General features: G+C 45.7%; 1 protein-coding gene across 1 annotated transcript in view; it reads right to left on the bottom strand.

Moving 5' to 3' along the window:
• Positions 1–6,672: 6,672 nt before the first annotated feature.
• Positions 6,673–17,507, bottom strand: part of LOC131687039 (fatty acyl-CoA reductase wat-like) — an 87,939-nt gene continuing 77,104 nt past the window's right edge. The window contains exons 6-7 of the mRNA XM_058971074.1: positions 7,157–7,417; positions 6,673–6,949 (exon numbers count right to left, since the gene is read on the bottom strand). Of these exons, the coding sequence (XP_058827057.1) occupies positions 6,832–6,949; positions 7,157–7,417 (379 nt within the window). The 3' untranslated portion in view covers positions 6,673–6,831. The remainder of the gene's footprint in view (positions 6,950–7,156; positions 7,418–17,507) is intronic.

Here is a 17,507-nt window from a genome sequence, read left to right as displayed (position 1 = left end):
TCGTCGTTTTATAATCTTTCATCATGATGACATCCGTTATTGGCTTTCCTTCCATTACCACAGACACATTGCAATTTCCGTAAATGTTTTTTCGTCGAAGACTCGCTCCCGGAAGGAAGCTAACATTCGATGGATAACGTATCGGGACACGATTGGTATCTACGTTGTGTTCTTCTGGATTTGACGCGGCAAATATTAAATAGAATTGACCGAATAGGTAGGTAGGTCGGATTTTTTCGCGGGCCAATGAAAAAATACTGAAGGAAAAAGTTTTAGGAATCAGCAAGCTTATATTTTCGACTCCATTTAAAAAAAAATTTCAATGCAAAATAAATATATTAGCGCCTGTGACGACGTTATGGTTATGTGCGTGTGGAATTCCAAAACTGCGTAGAGCCTGCTGGCTCAGGATCGATCTCAATACTAATAATAAGGCTCTAAAGTAAATTAGCACACTATTGAAAAACAAGCGCAAATGAATAGATCTCGGAAAACGTGAAAACTCCCATACATCAGTCAATCTATCCCCGGCAGAGCCGTCAATAGGGAGAACACGAAGAGTTATAAATAAATGTGCCGCGTGCCTGTTTGAATCAATTGCTCTTTTGCCAGACAAGTAACATCGTGCCTATAGCGTCTCGTACGACATATTTGAGCACCCAGCACACTACGCTTCTATGAATGACTTCATCCTCGACTATTTAAAGAATATCATTCCTCGAGCGAGTTCATTCTCCCGTCGAACGTCGGGCCGTAAAGAACAGGCGTGATCAGACATGTTGGCAATGCGCTGCGATGAGTGCTGCATTTGATCACTGCTACCGTTGGGGGTGGGGACGACGACAGGTCTAGGCATCCAGCCAGGGATGCCAAGTGTTTTTCTAAGAAGTCTGTAATAATTTTCAAAAATGTCTGGATTGCTTAATTTTTTTTGAAAAAGCTTGAGGATTGAGTTTCAGGTTGTGAGGTTTCAGCATCTTGGATTGCTGAAATTTCCAGTTGATGAAAACTCAACAAAATTAATTCGCTTTTAGCAAAAAAAAAACCAACAAGGACAGTTATGCCGAAATCCTCAAATCGATGCGGGCGGCCGAAAGCCTCTCGAAATTAGGACAGGATGTTCGCAGCGTTAGACGCACCAAGATCGGCGAAATGATATTGGTTCTGAAACGAGGTGCACAATCCAGCGGGGTGACGTACAGGAAGTTTGCTCAAGAGGTCTTGGAAGACGGCGCTCAGGTGAGGTCGTTGGGTGTGGAAGTGACCCTCCAGCGCAAGCAACTGGATGAGGTTACACACGCAGAAAACGTCGTCTCGGCCGTCAAGGATCAGTGTGGTGTAGAGATCGAGCGGACCTCTGTACGCCTAAGGGAACGACTGCTTGGCACGCAGGTAGCCTATTTCAAGCTACCGGTTGCGGAAGCCATAAATGTGACCGAAAAAGGGAAGCTGAAGATCGGCTGGTCAGTATGCCCAGTAAGCATACCCCAGCCGCCTTCAGTGGATAAGTGTTATCGGTATCTGGAGCCAGGCCACACGTCATACGACTGCAAGGGCCCAGACAGGAGCAAGTTGTGTCGTCGCTGTGGCGAGGAGCGACACAAGGCGCAGAAATGCAATAGGGCACCAAAATGCCTTATCTGCGCCAGCAAGAAGCAAGGCCGTAACCATGTTATGGGCGGACCTGTGTGTCCCTTCGGGGAGGCCGATAAGAAGAAACCGTGAACGTAACACAGCTGAATCTTAACCACTGCGTATCTGCTCAGCAGCTGCTGTGGCAATCGGTCTCGGAGTCCAGGACAGATGTCGCCCTCCTATTCGACCCGCACAACGTCTCTGCCGATAACGGCAACTGGGTGGTGGACGGGTCTAGGATGGCGACAATCTGTAGAGGTAGTACAATCCTCTGCGGAGGGTGTCGCGATTGCCAAGATCAATAGTGTGTTCTATTGTAGCAGCTATGCCCCACCAATGTGGCCAATAGAACAGTTAAACCAGATGTTCGACATGCTTTCGCCCGACCTAGTAGGTCGGAAGCCGTTCGTCATAGCGGGAGATTTCAACGCTTGGGCAGTGGAGTCACAGAGGGAGATTTCAACGCTTTTGCAGTGGAGTGGGGCAACCGATGTACAAATTGCAGAGGCCAAGCGCTACTGGAGGCGCTTGCGAAACTCGACGCTGTGTTAGCCAATAATAGCTCCGCTAGCACATTCCGTAGAAACGGTGTGGAGGCATGGATTGACGTAACGTTTGCCAGCCCGGGTCTGGTTCCAGGCATGGAATGGAGGGTAGACGAAGGCTACACCCATAGCGATCACTTGGCAATTCACTTTAGGATCAACTATGGTGTGCAGCATCAGGTAATCCCTGTCAGTTACGCGCATGGCAGTCCAATCACTTCGACATCGAAGCTTTCACCGCGGCCCTGGGACTGGGGGCCAACACCGACAGTCTAAGCGGGGATGCGCTGGTAGCCGTCCTATCACACGCGTGCGACGCCACTTTGCCGAGGAAAACCCTGCCAAGAAACGGCAGACGCCCGGTATACTGTTAGAGTTCCGAGATTGCAGCCCTACGATCAGCCGGCCTCAGAGCTAGACGTAGGATGCAAAGAACCCGCAGCGAGGATGAAAGAGAGAACTGCCGTGAAGTGTTTCGAGCTGCGAAATTGGTCCTTAACAAGGCCATTAAAAGCAGCACGAGAGCGTGTTTCGACAACCTGTGCGAGAGAGCCAACGCGAATATGTGGGGTGAAGCCTACAGAATCGTGATGGCTCAGACCAAAGGGGGCTCTCCACCCCCAGAACGGTCTCCGGACCGGTTGGCGAGGATTATCGAAGTACTCTTCCCGTTTCGAGCCACAAACCTCTGGCCACCTGCACCGTAAGACATTGTGGGCGCGGCCGAAATGGTGGCTCCGGTGACGACTGAAGAACTACTCACAGTGGCTAACTCCCTAGCAATGAACAAAGCTCCAGGGCCGGTTGGAGTTCCAAACAGCGCTCTCAAGGCAGCGATCATAGCGAACCCGAACATGCTCAGGCTAGCTATGCAGAGATGCCTTGACGAGTGCCGCTTCCCCGATAGATGGAAAAGGCAGAAATTGGTGCTGTTGCCGAAGCCCGGAAAGCCGCCAGGCGACCCATCAGCGTACAGACCAATCTGTCTGATCGACCGGCAAATTGCTGGAGAGGATCATCCTCAACAGGCTAACCCCGTATTCAGAAGGTACGGACGGTCTGTCAAGCAACCAGTTTGAATTTCGGAAGGGTAAATCCACGGTGGACGCTATCAACTCAGTGATAAATACTGCCGAGATAGCGATCCAACGGAAAAGGCGAGGCATTCAATACTGTGCGTTAGTGACACTTGACGTGAAGAACGCATTCAACAGCGCAAGCTGGGATGCCATCGCGCTCTCGTTACACCGGCTTAGCCTACCGGTGGGTCTGTACCGGATCCTGGAAAGTTACTTCCAGAACCACGTACTGCTATACGAGACCGATGCCGGTCAGAAAAGGGTTCCTATTACCGCCGGAGTCCCGCAGGGCTCGATCCTAGGCCCGGTATTATGGGACCTCATGTATGACGGGGTTCTGAGACGAAAGTTCCCTCCTGAGACCAAGATCGTCAGCTTTGTCGACGACGTAACCTTGGAGGTCTACGAGGAGTCAATCGCCGAGGTAGAACTAACCGCAGAACACGCGATCAACACGGTGGCGAAATGGAGGAGCGCGAGAGGCCTGGAACTCGCTCAGCATAAGACGGAGATGGTTATCATCAACAACCGCAAGTCGGCACAACATGCAGTTATCCATGTGGGAGAAGTCGTGATCACAGTGGAGTCTGAGGTCTCTCGAAGTCATTATAGACGACAAGCTGACCTTCGGCAGCCACGTCGACTATACATGCAAGAGAGCGTCGACGGCTGTTGCGGTACTATCGAGGATGATGTCCAACAGCTCAAAGATGTGCGCCAGTAGACGTAGACTACTGGCAGGCGTTGCCGTATCTATCCTCAGGTACGGCGGCCCGTCATGATCAAGAGCACTGAGGGTAACCAGTTACCTACAGAAACTGGAGAGCACCTACCGCTTCATGTGCCTCAGAGTGATAGCTGCCTACCGCACGGTATCACACAATGCATCCTGCGTGATAGCGAGCATGATGCCAGCCGGGCTGGTCATCCGGGAAGATGAGGAGTGCTTCGAGCTACGTGTAAATAGAGGAGCCCGCGAGCGCACCAGAGTGGCCTCGGTCGCCAGATGGTAGCTTGAGTGGGATAACTCCTCGAAAGGTAGGTGGACCCACCGGCTTATACCTAACATATCGAGCTGCGTGAGCAGACCCCATGGGGAAGTTCACTTTCATCTGACACAATTCCTGTCGGGCCATGGCTGCTTCCGACAGTACCTCGACAGGTTCGGGCACGCGGTCCCCGCCTGCCCTGACTGCCCACGTGTAGACGAAACTGCCGAACACATACTGTTCGCATGTCCTCGTTTCGACGTCGAAAGAAGAGCAATGCTTGACGTCTGCGGCTGGGACACATCCCCTGATATCCTTATTCAGCGGATGTGTCAATCGGTGGAGAAGTGGAACGCAGTCTCGACTGCAACCACCCAGATTGCCTGTAGGCTACAGGTAATTTGGCGCACCGAGCAACAGACGACGGGCACGACTAACTAGTGATTGGTTAGTTGGAGCGAAAAAGGCCGAGCGCAGAAAAGTGAGTGAATGGTCTGTGTAGTAGATAAGACCTGCATAGAAAAAATATATAAATTGAGCATACAAAAATATATTTTCATTTAATATGGCTGGCAAAAAAAAAGAAAATAGTCATCTCTATTATTTGTAAACGACACGATTCGAGCATAAAGTACGAAGATGCCACCAGAATAGAACTTCAAGACGTTGTCCCGTTGTAATGTGTGTGCTTTATAAAGCGTAATTTCGAAGCTTTGGAAACGAGAGGGAGAAACTGAGCGATAAAACGACAGAGCGATAGGTGTGCGACGGTGTGGGTTGCAGTTGAACATATTTACCTAAGCGAGCTGTCCCGTGAGTAAGAGTGTGTGGCTGACGGTTTGAAATCTTATGGGAAACGAGAGGGAGAAACCGAGAGAAAAATAAAGATTGATGGATGCGAGACTGGTGGAGTGGTGGCGTGCTTTATATTGTCAACTGAGCGAAAGCTTTGTCGACGTATATGTTTTTAGTTGGGAGAGTTGGAAATGAGAGAAGGGAATAGTAAATCCTACGGTTTTGTGAGCAAGTGTGAGTGTATTGAATGTGGCAAAGAAAGTAGGCACGCGATTATTAGGCAGTTTTTCGAGCACTGTTGGTGGGTCAAGACGTTTTGGCCGGCGGTTGCAGAGAAATGATTCGCAAGGAATGCGACAGTCTGTTCATGCTGAGGTTTGGCAACCGCGTAAGGGGTAAACCCAGCCACCCCGAAGGAAGGCAGAAGAGTGAGTGTATAGGCGTATATGTGGACTGCCTCATGCCAAGATGGGAGGGTCGTAGCGTAGTATGTTGGACCTTCGCTATTGATACCGCGTGGCAGAGGAGCTGAAGGGTGAGCATCCAAGTCAGTCTCACACGGTATGTTAGGTGAGCACAAAAGTAAGCCTCACAAGGTACGAGAACGGTAAGTACCCAAGTAAGCCTCACATGGTATGTCAGAAGGGGAGCCTAAGAAAAATGTCCCACATGGGATGCCAGGGGGAGCGACAGAGGTGTAATAGAGTGGTACGATTGAGAGTGAACCAGGTGATAGGGTGAGCATCCAAGTCAGCCTCACATGGTATGTTAGAGGCTAGCACAAAAGTAAGCCTAGCAAGGTATGAAAAAGGTGAGCACACAAGTCAGCCTCGCAAGGAACGAAAAAGGTGAGCACAAAAGTAAGCCTCATGTGAAGTGTTAGAGAGTGAATCAAGGTGTGACAGAGAGAGCACCCAAGTAATCCTCATACAGGACGTATGAACGCGTGAGCGAGAGTGAATGAGTACATCAAGTACAGCCATCCCCCCAGAAGTAATTCCGAGAGGTAGTCCCTGGGGGGAACGATGGCGGAGCTCAATGGAGTTTAGTCGGTATTAATGGCTGCGTCACCATTCGTACGTCAATGTATTTTCCATCGTAAAAAAAACCCATGCAACTTGTATGCCATATGCATGAAACTGGCACGTCAGTCCATCATTAGAATTAAATGCTATTAGGGATCATCCATAAATGACGTAGCATTATATGGGGGAGGGGGGAGTATTGTATTTTGTGATGATGTGTGACGACAAGGGGGTAGGGGGTCATGTCATGCTACGTAGCTTTTTTAAAGGGGAATAACTAACATCGTTTTTTATTTTTATTTTTATTTAACCGTGACAAGGGGGAGGAAGAATTACCGTCAAGCTACGTAATTACCAGGGGGAGGTATTTGGAGGTTCGTGACGAAATGCTGCGATGGAAAGAGAATGATACGTAATCGAACTTTTGTGTACTATTTTGAAATGACGAATAAAATAATCTTCGACGAGGTCAATATTAACGTTCTCTATCAATTTATGCAATAGCTAAGAGCAAGTTTATTTTTTATTTAATGAACCAGTTAATCCAACTTAAGAAAAGTTTAATATTATAAAATCAAAAACATTTTTTCGACATTCCAGTATTTTATTGAATTTAACATTCATCACACCTACGGAGATACACAACCGTCCGTTTGCAAAACAGTTCCCAATTGTAGTGTCGTCCCACAATTACCTGCTACAGGTAAACACCGACGGATTTGAATATCGTGAAAAGTGTAGCTTCATTGCGCGCTGCTGGGAGCTACGCAATCAGAATAGCAAACAGATTGTGCAGCACGAATTTAGATGTCAACCGCGTAAGCCGCACCCAAATCCAGATCCAAACGAGACGATGGAACAGCCGCTGCATATAGCGAAATCTACGAAAGAAAGGAAAACCAAAAAATGAAAGCTTGAGTTTACCCCGCGTTCAGCAATATGATAATGACGAGATTTGCCTTGCAAAATATATGTGACGGGCAGAATCTAAGAGGCAGATTCATATAAAAATTCTTGTCAGCTGCTAAAAATTAGGCCGGAATGTTAAACATTCACTAAGCGGAACGAATGCTTAACGCGATACCAACCTGCGGTTAGCAGCCGGTACCCTGCGATCTCCCTGCACAGTGCATTCACCAAACCAATAACGCCGGATGCCGGGAATGTAGCTTCCAAAATATTCGTTCCAATCGATAGCTGCCATGTCGAATTCCAGCAGCCGCGTTTCTTCCCGCGACAGCAACGTTCGCATGCGACGTACGTTCCCATTGCGAATGGTCCACTGACGGAGCCCAAAGTAGGACATCATCTCCAGAAAGCGATTGGTCTTCTGCATGGCTCTCTGGTAGCTGCAATCGGAATGGGGGAAAAGTGGAAGATTATGTCAGGTTTGGTTGAGCAGGTTTGAATGATGCTACATCGGTGCAGTATGTAGCTACAGCTTCAAAAACTTAAACTTAGGATGCATTAAATTGTAGAACACAACGCTGAGGAAGAAAAGTTCGGATCTTGCCTTGCCAATTATGATTGCAAGAGCAGTGTTATTCCGCCTTTCGAGGAAATTATGACGCAGTGTATATAATATCTTAAATAATCGGCTTATTTTCTGAGCATGTAAGCACTTTAAATAAATTAATGGACAGTAGCACTATGCTGCTCCCTAAACAGAAACGTTTTGGTGAAAGTCATGGAGAAAAGAGAAAACCTCTAACTAAATTTGTTATGCAATTTGCGTTTCGACTTTAACTCATCAGAATCCAACACTAACTTAAAACCAGGACTAAGCTAGCACCGGATTCCGGATGCTCGGAAACAAGCGAAATTGGACAAAGAAGCAGCGAATGGAGACTAGGAAGCTAGCTAACCATCCTCATTGCGCACGTTTCGAGTGTTCTAACCCACGGGAAAGAGATTTTGTAAAATCGTGGGATGCAGTAAAGAGTTACACAAATATAGATTCAACTTAATAAGTGGTACGATCTATGCTCTTTCGTTCATTACTCTGGGCAGCCGGCTGCCCTGAAATTATGATAGATTTATTATTTGTTGAATTCATTCGAAAATGTTCAGTTTATAAAAATGAAATTTCAACTTCAAGTCGATCATCAGGAGTGTTACTTATGTTTTATTGTATCAAAGGGTATGAGCATGATTTTATTATTGCGTGTTTCTTGATTCCAGTGAAACATGATATTCCAAGAACAATACGATATATCGAAAAGAGATTACTTCATTCGCACAGTGACTCTCAGAGCATGTGCTTTTCAGTCCGTGCAATGCAGTGCAGTAAAGCAAAGGTAGCTAATCCACTTTCAAGTTTATCCTGTGTGTAAGCACCGTTGGGCACACGTCGATCGACCCTATTGCTAATAATGCAGTACTAGGCAGACATTGAATGTACTCTTACCTACCCGGAAAGTCAGGCCCCAAACGAATGACAGTGGAGAGTGAGATTTAAAGAACCACAGTCGAATTTGGTAAAAGATAGCTAGTGTCTCGTTGTGACTAGGACGGTTATCCATAATTTGCGGTGAAATTTCGAGTATATAGCATTCAAATTATTAATATTAATCTAGTTAAATTATATCTATTGATCGATCCATCGTATCTGTAAGTAGACTTTAAATCTTTTCAAAGCCAGGAATATAATTGAATTCTCCTATGATCAGCATTTCTTAGCTTACCGCGTGGAATGGTCAATAAGACAAAACTAAAGCCGATTATTAATTGAATTGTCTAAGCAACGGTTATGTAAGTTGAATACAAAACGTCTTTACATATTTAATGTCATTCAATTATATTATTATTAATAGTGGCAGTCCAAGTGCCACCACGCATAGCTAGTATCGAGGAAAAGGTGTCAAAAGGAAAACTATTCATGTAAGTGAAAATGGATAAATTCAATCAGATCTCCGTTTAATAAAATGAATTTGTTTATAGTTTAAAACTGCTAACACAGAAAAAGCTGCTATTAAAATTTAGTTGTCCGAACTAGAGGTCCGAACAAAACTTTAAAATGAATAAAATCGGACATAACCTCAACAAGACTGGTTATTGCTGCGGAACCTGCAATGCAACAGTGCAGCAAGATGAGGATTTACCGTTTTGTGATCATTGTCAGCGATTCTTCCACTATGAATGTGTCGACGCAGGGCCGGAGGTGAAAGATAACTCCTGGTGTTGCCCCACCTGTGTTTCGATCAAAGAGAACCAGATCACCCTCACCGCGGTTACTACGGTTCAGTCCACTGAAAATCAACTCGGCGGTCTCCAAGAGAGCTTGAAGGAGCTAGAAGAGGAGGCAAAGCTTGAAGAGCAGAAGATTGCAATTGAGCGAGCTGTATTTGCAAAACGTCTAGAGCTGCAGAAAAACCTACACCTTATGAAACAGGAAGCAGAAAAGGAGAGAATGCAAATGCAGCTGACGTTCGAAAAACAGCAGTTGGATGAGCAATTAGCTATTGAAAAAGCTCTTCAGATTCAACAGCAGAGCATGCGCGATGAGTTTGATGCTAAATTTAAGGCATTAAAAGTGAAAGGAGCCGCTAAACTTTGTCATCTGAACCCTGATACACGCAAAGGACGAAGCAAACCCTCGATGAAGGTCAACTGTTCGTGCGCAGCAGCTACGGCTGACCCCCGCGGAGCTTACCCGAAGAACTCGACGCCGAACACAGAAACACCGTTACGAAACCCACTAACTTCGTTCAATAACCCTGGTAGTATCAGCCATCTACATGAAGAGGGAATGGACAACAATGATGAAACCAGCTCGTCGGAACACGAAGAGGAGCAGGAAGGCGAGAAAATAGAAAATGTCACACACACGATCGGGCCGACGAAAGCTCAGTTATCAGCTCGACAATTTTTGGCCAGGAAACTTCCTATCTTCACAGGGCGATGCGAGGAATGGCCCATGTTCGTGAGTAGTTTTGAGACGTCGAATCAAGCGTGTGGCTTTTCGAATGTGGAAAATCTAGCTAGACTCCAGGAATGTTTAAAAGGATCAGCTTTGGAGGCTGTACGTAGTCGTTTGTTGCTGCCAGATTCAGTGCCGATGGTGATAGAAACGCTTCGGTTATTGTACGGGAGACCGGAACAACTGCTGAACACGCTTTTGAGTAAAGTTCGGAAAGCAGATCCTCCGAGGTCGGATCGGCTGGAAACGTTTATAAATTTTGGCATTTTGGTTCAGCAGTTTGTCGACCATTTAGAGGCCACCCATATGAACGACCATTTAGTGAATCCAATGTTAATAAGAGAATTGGTCGAGAAACTCCCTTCCGGTTCAAAGCTTGATTGGATTCGTTTCAAGAGACAGCAACAAAACGTCACCTTACGTACATTAGCTGATTTTCTTTCGGACATTGTATCCGCAGCAAGCGAAGCGACACTGTTTGTGGAACCACAGTTGCAGTTTCGAACAAATAAACCGATAGTGCGGTCCAAGGAAGACAAGGGTTACTTGCATACGCATAGCATTGGGGAAAATAGCGGATACACGAACAACAAGAAACCATGCAAACTTTGTAGTCGCACTGATCACCGCCTTCGCAATTGTGAGGAATTTCGTAAGTTGAAAGTGGAGGAACGATTAGAAACAGTGAAAAAATTACAGCTATGCAGACTGTGTCTGAATAAGCACGATTCAGCCCGCTGTAAATTGAACTTCAAGTGCAACGTGGGCAACTGTAAAGAACGACACAATACTCTTTTACATACGGATAATCCTGAAGCATTTACAAACTGCAACACTCACGATGTTCGCGCAACGCAACCGGTGATTTTCAGGATGGTTCTCGTCACGCTACACAACGGAGGCAAATCGATTGAGATAATTGCCTTTCTAGACGAAGGAGCTTCGTATACGTTGGTGGATAGGTCTATCGCTAATTACTTGAACGTGCGAGGAACCGTTCAACCTCTGCGTATTCTGTGGACAGCGGGTGTTTCAAGACTAGAAAAGGAATCACAGAATGTGGATCTGTCGATTTCGGCGAGAGGTTCGTCAACTAGATTTCACATAAAAAACGCCCACACGGTGAACGAGCTGAAGCTCCCAGAGCAAACAATTCATTTCGCGGATGTAGTTAGGCAGTATGGGCATCTGCATGACTTACCCGTGACTGGTTATCGAGGAATTCCAAAAATTCTTATCGGTCTAAAGGACCTACATTTGTACGCTCCGCTCGAGACACGCATTGGTGATGCTGGGGAGCCTATTGCTGTTATGTCTAAGCTTGGTTGGACGATTTATGGCCCCCACGGAAAAGGTGTATCGGACGTTAGTTTCGTTGGTCATCACGCTTGTTACAGCGTGTCAAATCAAAATCTTCATGACCTTCTGAGAAGCCAATATGCTCTCGACGAAACAGGCATTTCACTGGCCCTACTTCCAGAGTGAGATGAGGACATTAGAGCAAGAGCAATTTTAGAGAAGACTACAGTACGAAATGGGAACAAATTCGCGACAGGATTGTTATGGAAGGTTGATGACCCTAGCTTTCCTGATAGCTACAGAATGGCATTCAGCAGGTTGAAATGTCTCGAAAGGAAACTGTTGAAGAATGAGGCATTATATGAAAACGTTCGACAACAGATAGTGGAATACCAGCAAAAAGGTTACGCTCATAAGGCCACACCAAAAGAGCTAGCCATACACGATCGGAACAAAGTCTGGTATTTGCCTTTGAATATCGTATTGAACCCTAAGAAACCGGAAAAGGTACGCTTGGTTTGGGACGCGGCTGCCACCGTATCTGGCGTTTCATTAAATTCCAAATTGCTCAAGGGTCCAGACATGCTCACACCCCTTCCCACAGTTCTATGTCGATTTCGAGAGTTTGCGGTCGGATTCGGTGGGGATATCAAAGAGATGTATCACCAGTTGCGTGTACGGAAAGAGGATACATCTGCTCAAAGATTCCTTTTCCGGAATGATCCAGCGGCTGAACCGGACGTCTACATTATGGACGTCGCCACGTTCGGGGCGACTTGCTCCCCGTGTGCTGCGCAATTTATTAAAAATAAGAATGCGGCTGAGTTTGCGGAGCAGTTCCCTGAGGCAGCGAAAGCAATTGTGGAGAATCATTACGTCGATGATTATTTCGACAGTGCATCGACGATTGACGACGCTATACGGCGTGCAAACGAGGTCAGATTTATTCATTCAAAAGCTGGTTTTGAGATCCGCAATTGGATGTCTAGCTCCATTGAAGTTATCAGCGCGTTAGGTGAAACGACGATGGACCAACATGTACACTTCAACCAAAATAAAACGACGGGTTACGAACGGGTTCTGGGCATCGTATGGAACACTGGCACCGACGCATTTACATTCTCGGGCAGAATGAGAGATGATTTGTTACGATATCTGAACGGTGAACAACGGCCGACGAAAAGGATGGTAGCAAGCTGTGTGATGAGCCTGTTTGATCCCCAAGGTTTCTTGATCCCATTTACAATCTTTGGCCGAATTTTGCTACAGGACTTGTGGCGTACTGGCTGTGAGTGGGATGACGAAATAAATGATGATGCGGTGAAAAAATGGAGATGCTGGGTCAGTAGGTTGCAAGAAGTGGAGGAAATACGGATCCCACGATATTACTTTCAAGGTGAACTCAATTTGGACTATACGACTCTACAGCTGCACGTTTTTGTAGATGCAAGCCAAAATGCATACGGAGCCGTCGCTTATTTCCGGATTATGTCTACATCTGGACCCATCTGCTCTTTAGTAATGGCCAAGTCAAAGGTCGCACCATTGAAATTGTTATCGATACCTCGATTGGAGCTGATGGCAGCACTGTTAGGAGCAAGACTAATGAACTTCGTACACGAGAACCACACTTTGGTAATATCGGAGCGGTTCATTTGGTCGGATTCACAGGTTGTACATTCTTGGATACAATCCGACCAACGCAAATACAAACAATTTGTCGCCTTTCGGGTTGGAGAGATTCACAGTCTCACTAAGCTTTGCGAGTGGCGCCATGTGCCCTCGAAATTAAACGTAGCAGACATGGTTACGAAGTGGGACAGAAACCATAGCTGGCGATCGGATGAACCATGAGTTCGTGCACCTGACTATCTCTACCAACTGAAGGAGGCTTGGCCAAACCATAAGAAAGTAGAACCCGAAACAATAGAGGAGATGCGTGCTGCTGTTCTTTTCCACGGAATCTTCGTTCCAGAGTCTATGATAGATCCACGTCGATTCTCTCGCTGGACGGTGATGGTGAGAGCAGTCGCTTATCTGTTTCGATTCATCTCCAATTGTCGTAGAAGAGTGAAAGGTCAGGCCATCGAAGCGCTTCCCCTCTCAAATAGGACAAAAGGACTGGTAAAAAGGCTTGTACCAGCTATCCCTGCCTCGCTGAGAAGAGAAGGATATCAAAAGTCAGAAACGCATTTGTGGCGTACGGTACAGGCAGATTGTTTCCCAGACGAGGTTAGAATACTACTAAAAAATCAGGAACGTCCGCAAGAAGAGTGGGTACCACTTGACAAAAACAGTCAACTCTATAAGCTATCCCCGTTCCTAGACGAACAGAAGGTATTGCGAATGGAAGGTAGAGCAGAGCGCGCCACTATGGTTCCTTTCGAAATTCAATTCCCTATCATCCTGCCAAAGGATCATCCAGTGACGAGTAAACTTCTAGCTTTCTATCATCAGAAGTTGGGTCATGCATACATGGAAACAGCGGTAAACGAACTTAGGCAACGATTCGTCATTCCTTGTTTGCGCGCTGCTTTAAAGCGAGTGATGAGGGCTTGTGTAAGGTGTAAAGTGGCTAAAAGTCAACCAGCTATACCCAGAATGGCACCCCTTCCGGTCCAACGTGTAACTCTTCACCGTCGACCATTCAGTTACACGAGCGTTGATTATTTCGGACCAGTGACAGTAACAGTAGGTCGTCGCAATGAAAAACGCTGGGTTTCTCTCTTTACGTGTTTAACAACGCGTGCCGTTCACCTCGAAGTGGTGCATAGTTTGAAAACTCAATCCTGTATAATGGCTATCAGGAGATTTGCGTGCCGTAGAGGGATGCCGATCGAATTCTTTAGCGATAACGGTACAAACTTTCATGGCGCGAGTAAAGAGGTAGAACGAGTGAATGCAGATTGTGAAGAAACGTTTACCGATGGTCGAACAAGATGGAATTTTAACCCACCCTCAGCACCACATATGGGCGGGGTGTGGGAAAGACTTGTAAGGTCAGTAAAAGAAGCATTGAAGGCATTCGACGATGGGAAGAAGCTAACCGACGAAGTGTTGCTGACTAGCTTGGCCGAAGCGGAGGATCTCATCAATACGCGTCCGCTGACTTATTTGTCCCTGGAATCAGGATCGATGGAGGCACTTACACCCAACCACTTTTTGCGAGTGGTAACGGCCTATGATGGAGGACAAACTACGGGACCAACCAGCGAAGCTGCATCACTCCGGGACAACTATAAGCGGTCACAACTATTAGCAGATAGCTTCTGGAAGAGGTGGATTGCGGAATATATTCCTACACTCAATCAAAGATCGAAATGGTATACAGAAGCAGAACCAGTCGAATGCGGTGACTTGATATATATATATACACTGAAGTTTTTTTTATGCGGGGGATACGTACCGCATAAAAAAAATCCGCATAAAAAAAAACCGCATAACTTTGAGAATCCGCATAAAAAAAAACCGCGTAACTTTGAAAATCCGCATAAAAAAAACACATAAGGTGTGAAATATTTTTCAATATTAAGAGCCATAGTACTCAAGGAAAAGCAAGGATTTGAAGTAAAAAAGTTTAGAAAAAAGCGCGGAGTAGGGTCATATGAGCAAGCTTAGAGTTTTCCGGCTACTTAGCTCTTTTTCTTCTGCAACGCAGGAGTCAGGATCTTTTGGCATTAAATGCGAGTCTGCGGCATGTCCAGACAAGCGTAAAGTCACTTAATGACTTATGCTGTCGGAACCTTGACTTCTTGGAATCGCAAGACTGACCTCGGCACCTAACCGACCAGCATCGAGATAACGATTTCGAGAGAAATTTCAACGTCGGGAAATTTCTCCGTCGGAGTAGACTAGGCCCCCGCCGGGGACTAATTCGAATAGATCGGGAAGTAGCGCCGGCAGATGCTCGTCGGGGCGCCTGACAACTGGAAGTCACTCCACCCCGAATCGCAGTTCGTATCGGTTTCGGAAGATCTTCCACTGCCGGGGAACTTTTCGTCGGAGTAGGAAAGATCCACCGTCGGGGACTATTCCGAGTAGTCCGTAGCGAATCGCCGGCTTGAATCATCGGGGCGCCAGTGAACCGGACGCAATCCTCCACCGGGAATCGCTGGACTAACCTCGGCATTCTGCCGGACTGCATCTAAGGAAGAAAAACGTGTCCGTCAACGGTTGCAGGAGACCCTGGTCGTTGGGGCACCAGTGAACCGGAAGCCACCCTCCAACCGGAATCGCCAGATCGACCACGGCATCCAACTGGTCAACGTAGAGAGGAAGGCATGTAGAATATCATGCCGTGCAGGACTGATATGGCGGTTACGAGACAAGCGAAATCTAGCACGACCAGCTAGACCTGGAATCAAGTGAAGTGCATTAACACGCCTCCCCCCAAAGTAGTCATTTCAAATGGAATCCGGGGGATCAGGCAAATGTCGGACTTCTTGGTGGAGTTTAGAGGAATAGAGAGTTATCTTCTCTGTTCAGAGTCCCTCACTCTGGCACATGATGGACGAAATCGGTAGTATGGTCTAACTACTGAACGTGTGCCGGGTCGGCGTAAAAGCTTTATCACCAAGTAAAAAAAAGATACACGCTCAGAGACTTTTTTTTCCGATCTCGCCGAACTGAGTCGAATGGTATAAGAGATTCGGCTCTGCGGGCCTCGGTTAAAAAGTGTAAATTCCGACCGATTGCATAAGTTTTATTATGAGAAAGGTAAAAAGGTATTCAGTCATTTTCTGTTTTTATTTTCACTGCATCAAGAATACTTCTCATATCCTTAACCCAAAGACTAGTAATTTATAACCTAAAATAAAAATATGAATATTTTATGTCTTTTGTTTAAGCATGTGGATTCACGAGGATCTATCTTTCGATAAAAGTCGCTTCAGGTGATGCCCTAGAAATTAAAAGGAAGCTGCATAAAAAGAATCGCATAACTTTGAAAATTCGCATAAAAAACCGCATAACTTTGAAAATCCGCATTAAAAAAACCGCATAACTTTGAAAATCCGCATAAAAAAAAACCGCATAACTTTGAAAATCCGCATAAAAAAAAACCGCATAACTTTGAAAATCCGCATAAAAAAAGTCGCATAAAAAAAATCCGCATAAAAAAAAACCGCATAAAAAAAGACTTCAGTGTATATATATACACTCAAGTTTTTTTTACGCGGTTTTTTTTTGCGCGGTATTTTTTTACGCGGTTTTTTTTACGCGGATTTTGAAATTTACGCGGTTTTCATTTACGCGGATTTTGAAATTTACGCGGTTTTCATTTACGCGGTTTTTGAAATTTACGCGGTTTTCATTTACGCGGTTTTTGAAATTTACGCGGTTTTCATTTACGCGGATTTTGAAATTTACGCGGTATCCATCAATGAGGTTCCCTTTATCGCGGATTCTTAAATTTAAGTGGTCTTCATTTACGCGGATTTTGAAATTTACGCGGTTTTCATTTACGCGGATTTTGAAATTTACGCGGTTTTCATTTACGCGGTTTTTGAAATTTACGCGGTTTTCATTTACGCGGTTTTTGAAATTTACGCGGTTTTCATTTACGCGGATTTTGAAATTTACGCTGTTTTCATTTACGCGGATTTTGAAATTTACGCGGTTTTCATTTACGCGGTTTTCATTTACGCGGCTCGTATCCCCCGCGTAAAAAAAACCTGAGTGTATAGCAGAAGGAGCAAATCGGAAATGCTGGGTTCGCGGTTTAGTTACGGAGGTATTCAAAGGATCTGATGGACGGATCCGACAGGCAATGGTAAAAACCAGTAATGGAGTACTAAAAAGACCGATTAGCAAACTAGCGGTGCTGGAGGTTCAGGAACGTAAATCTGGCGCTAAGGAGGAGCTACGCTGAGTTACGGGGCGGGGCTATGTAAGCACCGTTGGGCACACGTCGATGGACCCTATTGCTAATAATGCAGTACTAGGCAGACATTGAATGTACTCTTACCTACCCGGAAAGTCAGGCCCCAAACGAATGACAGTGGAGAGTGAGATTTAAAGAACCACAGTCGAATTTGGTAAAAGATAGCTAGTGTCTCGTTGTGACTAGGACGGTTATCCATAATTTGCGGTGAAATTTCGAGTATATAGCATTCAAATTATTAATATTAATCTAGTTAAATTATTTCTATTGATCGATCCATCGTATCTGTAAGTAGACTTTAAATCTTTTCAAAGCCAGGAATATAATTGAATTCTCCTAT

Source organism: Topomyia yanbarensis, chromosome 3 (assembly GCF_030247195.1).
Source record: "Topomyia yanbarensis strain Yona2022 chromosome 3, ASM3024719v1, whole genome shotgun sequence".
Classification (NCBI taxonomy): domain Eukaryota; kingdom Metazoa; phylum Arthropoda; class Insecta; order Diptera; family Culicidae; genus Topomyia; species Topomyia yanbarensis.
This window is presented reverse-complemented; position numbering and strand designations above follow the sequence as displayed.